This window comes from Morus notabilis, unplaced genomic scaffold (assembly GCF_000414095.1).
Source record: "Morus notabilis unplaced genomic scaffold, ASM41409v2 Scaffold664, whole genome shotgun sequence".
NCBI classification, from domain to species: domain Eukaryota; kingdom Viridiplantae; phylum Streptophyta; class Magnoliopsida; order Rosales; family Moraceae; genus Morus; species Morus notabilis.
This window is the reverse complement of record NW_010368047.1, coordinates 153870-160451: the sequence shown is the minus strand read 5'-3', so window position 1 is coordinate 160451 and position 6582 is coordinate 153870. Positions and strand designations below refer to the sequence as shown.

Sequence of the window (6582 nt, the reverse complement as noted above, 5' to 3'; positions counted from 1 at the left end):
TCTTTAAAGAAATTTGTTTGATAATGAAAAGAAATTAAAATGTAAGTGTAGGAATAATAGTCTTTACCAATAAGTATTATTGCTTATAAGTTTAAGTCCCCTCATTACATGGCCCATTTTTCTTTGGCATTTGGCATAAATTAAAGACAGGGATTTCCTATAAAAGGCTCCAGCAGGAAAATTACTGGACATTAGTTAATTAAGTTAGAAACAACATTCCAACAAGAAAGCAGAAATATCCCATTTTGTTTAGTACATTAACTTGTCCATTCTTTTGAAGCAATTATTATTATTATTCTTTTTCCCTTCTCAAAGGAGTGAGCTGTGAAAGAGAACAAAAAACGGACCAGTAAGCTGTAAATTTGTGATGGGGGCATGGTCAGAATGATGTAAAGGAATGATTGAAGGGATTATTGCTTTCACTTTTGCAGAGGGAAGATTCATGTGTTTGCGGGGAAAGGTCAGAAAAAGAGGAAGATCATTGTGCAAATAATGGAAAAAGCTAAAGGAATCATAATCTAAAGCCTCTCCTAAATGCCAGCTTAAAAGTGAGTACTATTGTGCTTGGAAATCCGTGCATGTTTTTTATTTAGCAGAAAATATCATTATCAGCTAGTTCAGCAAAATTTCCAAGCTAAAAAAAGATAAAAAAGATGATCCTTGGAAACATCTTTTCTAAATTACTCATCAAATTAACTAGTAACCATCAGGAGTCTATGTCAAGTAGTGATGGAGTTAGAAAATTTTTGAATCAGACACAATATAAAAGATGTAAAAAAATACATTTTTATTAAATGAGACATAAATATAATTTTTTATTATTAAGTATAGATACAATTATAATATATATATATATATATATTAACTTAGGGTTAGTGAAAATTCAAACTTTACATTATATGTTGGAGTCAAATGTAGTATTATCATTAGACGATACCTGCAACCACATCATGTTTTTTATTAAATGAAAACATGACTGAAATTTTAAACAAATTTCAAGTATAAAGATTCAATATTTATAATTTCAGTGGAGGCGTCAACTCCATGTTGCTTGTTATTTATACCAATTGTAGACCTGAGGCTAATACTAATTAACAAGTAATGCAAGCAATAAACCAAGTCATTTATACCAATTGTTAGCTAGATCAGCATTAATGTGCTAATGAGAGAATTGAACAGGGTTATCTTTCTACCTGCACACGTGTTTTTTTATTCTTTTACTGACTTTTTGAATTGACAAAATTCTTCCAAAAACTGATTCTCCTGTTTTTGGGAATGTTATATGAAGGTAAGTTCTTAAAGCTTTTTTTTTTTTTTTAAGTTGATATTTCGAGTTGTCTTTTCTCTGGTTTTCATGAATAGTAGACAAGTTGGTTTGTGTTATACAGTGCAGAACTAAACCTCCAAATTCAATTCACCAAAGGTTTAGTGCAGGCATACGTCTCACAGTTTTCAAGCTCAAAGAGCATTTGAAATTTTAAAAATAATAATAATAAAAAAAATAAATCCCCACGACTGATTCATACCACCACACTTCAGGTGATTGTACTCTTTGTATCTTTTTCATGTCTAAGTTGCCCATTAGTGCTCAGAGAGAGAGAGAGAGAGAGAGGCAGGATTGGCAAGCACTGAGGGAAATCCACCAATCTGAGGAATCAACTCAAACTATAAATTTATTGTCCACAAAATCTTTGTCTTGTTTTGAGGCCCCTTCATTCTGAACAACTATTTACTCCCATTAACACAACAGCTGGACAAGAAATGGTAGACAACTTTACAAGATGATAATGACTGGAAAATAGCAAAAAGATTATAGAGAATATAATGTGCACTATTATGCCTGTCACATTGTTAGGACTAAGTTCCAAAAACATTTCAAATGTGCTTCACTTGGGGCAATTTTCTTGTGCAGAAAGTCATTGGTTTTAGCAATTGATGTTATCTTGTTGTGTCTAAATCATATCAGCAAAATCTATCATCAAGTACTTTCTGAATTCTATCATTCCCCTAGCTAGTTTTCACTATCTGTTTTTTTTTTTTTTTTTTATAATTAGTTTCCACTACTTCTCATTTCTTGATATAATTGCTTCTCTCTCTCTCTCTCTCTCTCTCTCTTTGAATTCTTCTGCCCAAATTGTAAGATTGCACTGGTGTTGCAGTACTTCAACCCACAACTACCTCTTTTTACCATATATGCATATATGCAACCAACTTATGTCACAGGTTTCATAGGCTTAACTCTCAGATTTGAAATTCTGTTGGACTCTTAATTTGTGAGAAAACAACTCATATTAGTTTCTACAACTTATCCAGAAAAGGTAAAAAGAGGGAGGGATAAATTTTGTTGATATACAAGGTATTTTAAGAGCTAGAGGTGAAAAGCAAAAGCATAAGTACAATTATAAACAAGCATAAATACAATTATAAACAATGTCCAAGAATGATTGATCATGATAAGAAAGTTTGCATGTACATTGATTGGAAATAATTCCATCATTATTACCTTATGATTCACCTTAGCCCTCTTAATGATGGGGAAATTGATTGCATTTGTGTGGCCAAGTTACACAAAGTGAATTTTTTTCTGAATTCAAGTAATTGAAAAAAAAAAAAAAAAAAAGTTTTTTGGTCCCACAAAGCAAAAGAGGGGAAGTGAAATGACATTGAAATAGTGAAAGAGAAAGAGAGAGCATGTGCTTTTCTGAGTTTGGCTTGTCCATCAGATTAACAATCAGCCATTTAGTACTCCTCAGTCAGTTGTTTTATGCATCAGATACATTTTGGTACATGTAGAATCATAGAAGAGAACCCAATTGTAGATTTGCCACATATACGGTCGACCACTTAAATTTTGGCACTTAACCAAATTATGTTTTTTTTTTTTTTTTCCCCTTTTTGAGAATTTAACAAAACCAGATTTTGAGTGAGTTTTATCACGAGATTGATGTTTCTGCTTAAGAACAAACAACATCATGAAAAGGGAAAGATAAGAGAAAAAGTGAGGACCTTTCACCTTTAAATTAAAAGAGAAACAATGATCATTCATTACTTTTGACCTTTACTTCCATCACCCACTATGTCACTAAGACTATGTAGCAAGACTTGGTAGTCTCAATTATCAAACAAGGAAGAGCTGTTCATATGCTTAAAAGAACGTCCTGTCCACGTAAAATCCATTTAAAATAGTCCACCAAATTGTTCAATTAATTAGTAGAGAAATGAATACTAATTTTACACCCTTAGTGTGGTACATACCCGCTTAAAGTGCCACAAACATCTTTCATTCAATTCACTACTACCTGCTTGATTTTTGATCTCCAAAGTTGTCTAAAACTCTGAGCTATGAAAGGAAATTCAGTAGGAAAATTCAGCAAGTGTGGTTCTTGTAAGGAAAACTCTTCGACGCTCGAGTCATAAATTTATGAAAGGAAATTCAGTATATGACAATGACAAAGTTTCAAAATAGAAATTAAAAAGAAAAAAGGGTCCATTTCCACCCTCAGTCACCCTTACTATAGGCTTGGGAGTGCACATGAATATGGATTAAATCTATAATCCTTAAATTTGATTTGCTAAAATTTTCACTAAGAACTGGTCTTATTTTTATGTGTTTAAGTCGTTTGTATTTATCAGTGATAGCTATGTACTAGGGCCTTTAAGTACTGTTACGACCTTGTTAATTCCTTGTTCTGCATTAAACCGTCATCGTTCTCTATATGCTTCAATCAAACACAGTCGTTTAACAAAGGAATTATTTTCATTCCCACAATATGGCTAAACAAAGCCCCCAAATAAAAGACAGCAAAGTTCCCAAAACTACACCTCTTTGCTTTATGTTACATTCTACAAGTATAGAAACCCACGTGCATATAACTCTATATGTATCTCGATTATATTTGGTTACTCACACCCGTAAGTTCATTAAAAAAAGAATTTCCTTACAAGCTCCAATATTTAAGCACCTTTTCTAGTGGAACAGTTATACATATTCAGATTGCAGCAACAGTACGTTTAGTCAGAAGATATAGACTCTCTCTCTCTCTCTCTCTCTCTCTCTCTCTCTCTCTCTCTCTCTCACACACACAGAGGAATCTAGCCAGAATTTTGAAGTGGAAGTGGGATATACAGATTTGCTTTTTGAGGGTTGTGGGGATAAGAGGGTGGGAAGGGCTTGGTATATAATTGTAAAGAAAAGCTAAAGTTGCAAGCAGAAGAGGGCCCTCACATCAATCTTTCAGTATCATGATGCTATAATAATAATAATACATGCACGACTGGATGGAACACCTAAAATGTTGGATATATACATATACATATATACATATATATATATATATACATATATGACATCCTCTTTAACATAATCGATCAAATTTTTATCTTTCCTTTACTATTAACGATAAAGCAATAAGTGAGAAAACGAAAAGAGTTTTTGAGATATGGAAGACACGAGAGAAAAGAAACAGCCAAAGAAACACTTGTGGAAGCCAGAAGAGGACTTGATTCTGAAGAAGTATGTGGAAACTCATGGTGAAGGCAACTGGGCAACTGTGTCACAACAATCAGGTTAATAAACTCTAATTAATTGTTTCTGATTTTTCTGTTTGGATAATTGTCATAAACTTTCCCGGTAATTTTCTCTCTGTTTTTTTTTTTTTTTTTTTTTTTTTTTTTTTTTTTTTTTTTTTTTTGTTTTCTTCTTCTTTTTACGGATTCTCTTGTATACCTTGAAATGACAAAAAAATTCCTTCCATTTAAAATTATCTTCATATACCTCCTTGTGATCGGTCAAACTAGGGAAAAGTTACGTGATTTTTTTATTTTTTTTCAAATTTACCCTTATTTAACATTATAGGAAGTAGGAACATTGAAAATGTATGCTACATATTTTAGTTTCGATCTAAACAAGTCAATTCTTTTTCATTCTCTGAGTTCTGTGCAAAAAAGCATGGGAGATTGACAGAGGAAAAGAGGGAAAAACAACAGGAGATGAGAAAGAATTGAGTCGTTTGGATTTATGTAATCTAACTTACAATTTACGTATTCGACCCTATTTATTTCGTTAGGATAAATATGTAAAACCTTACAAATTTTCCCAATCTAACAATTTGTTTGTTTCATGGGTTTAAACATATATTTAAAATTTTGTAAGAGAAAACACAACTGTCAACTAAACGGATGGATGCTAAAGAGAGAATTTTGACGTAAATATCAAACTTCAAGGGATTTTTCATAATTACTGGATATACCATGGTATATGTAAGAAAAATGTAAAATACAGGAAAGTTTTATTATTATCTTATTTTCTTTGCACTAGTTTTTTTGCTAGAGATTTTCTTTGTACTAAATAGAGGCTCTCTGCACCTTAACTGATTTTGTATCTTTGTAACAGGTTTAATGAGAGGTGGAAAAAGCTGCCGACTGAGATGGAAGAATTATCTCAGGCCTAACATAAAACGTGGAGAAATGTCTCAAGAGGAACAAGACCTTATTATTCGAATGCATAAGCTTCTGGGGAACAGGTGAGTACTATCTTTACCTAAAAACTCCAAAATAAAGACTTTCTTACTTTTTTAGTGGCTCTTGCTTGTCATATCCTCTGCTAAATTCTTCTATATCCTGCATTCCTTGCGTGGCATACATGTTTTTCTCACACATTGTCACTTTATGTTCTTTTTGTGATACCCACTACCAAATTCTTCTAAATTCTCGTCATATCCAATCACAGATGTTCTTTTTGTGTAAGAAAATAAAACAATGAGTTTGATCAATTTCATTTGAGTGTTTCTTTTGCATAGATGGTCCCTGATTGCCGGCCGGCTTCCTGGTCGAACCGATAATGAAGTGAAGAACTATTGGAATACCCATTTGAACAAGAGATGCCAATGGGGCAAAAGAAAACATACCGATTCAAATGGCGATAAAAACGACAGCAATGGTTCTAAGACGAATAACAAAGAAAACAAAACCGACAATCCTCATCCGACCACCAGTGAAAGCCAGAAAAACACTACCGAGAGATCGGTAGAACGGAAGGAGGAAGAGAAGAGTGCTGCTTTAATCCCATTCATGGATGACACAAACGGCTTTAATTTCGACATAGAATCTCCCATTATGACTCCTGCAAACAGCTCCATGTTTGTCTTCGATGATGAGCCTTTCACAACCTACATGGATTCATTTCTTTTGTTTGAAGCATTTGGATACACTGCAGGAGAGGAGAGTTATGCAGAGTGCAATCACTCTAATGATCTCTGCCATTCTCAATACATGACTCTTTCCACATATTCTAGTAGGAATTAGTTTGTGTTTTGAACACTGCAAGACCGCAGCACTTTGTGCTTTTTCCTGCAGTAGCACCTTGTGCTTTTTTCCTGCAATGCTGACGGACGCACCATAATATTGTTCTTTTTTTGGGTGAAAACTATAATATTTAGCTGTTGTACACAAGTGGTATGGCCACAAGTGATTTTAGTTTTCTCCTTTTTGTAAAGAAACAACGGCCCTGATCACCCATCAAAGTCTGAATCAAGCAGCCAGCCAATTTTGATGAGAACAGGCAAAATGGAAAATAATTAAAAG

At 33.3% G+C, this 6582-nt stretch overlaps 1 protein-coding gene across 1 annotated transcript; it reads left to right on the top strand.

Moving 5' to 3' along the window:
• The first annotated feature begins 4439 nt into the window (after positions 1 to 4439).
• On the top strand, positions 4440 to 6418 carry LOC21392312 (transcription factor MYB82). Its single transcript, XM_010114173.2, has 3 exons — positions 4440 to 4566; positions 5393 to 5522; positions 5799 to 6418. Exons 1-3 carry the CDS (start codon positions 4440 to 4442, stop codon positions 6301 to 6303), a joined length of 762 nt encoding a protein of 253 aa, XP_010112475.1. The 3' UTR covers positions 6304 to 6418.
• The last annotated feature ends 164 nt before the right edge of the window (positions 6419 to 6582 follow it).

Bases quoted from the DNA above. Each gene is read 5' to 3' on its own strand.
- LOC21392312 (XM_010114173.2), top strand. From the start codon at position 4,440: ATGGAAGACACGAGAGAAAAGAAACAGCCAAAGAAACACTTGTGGAAG. The intron at 4,567-5,392 runs GTTAATAAACTC...TCTTTGTAACAG, and splicing joins AACTGTGTCACAACAATCAG to GTTTAATGAGAGGTGGAAAA. The intron at 5,523-5,798 runs GTGAGTACTATC...TCTTTTGCATAG, and splicing joins CATAAGCTTCTGGGGAACAG to ATGGTCCCTGATTGCCGGCC.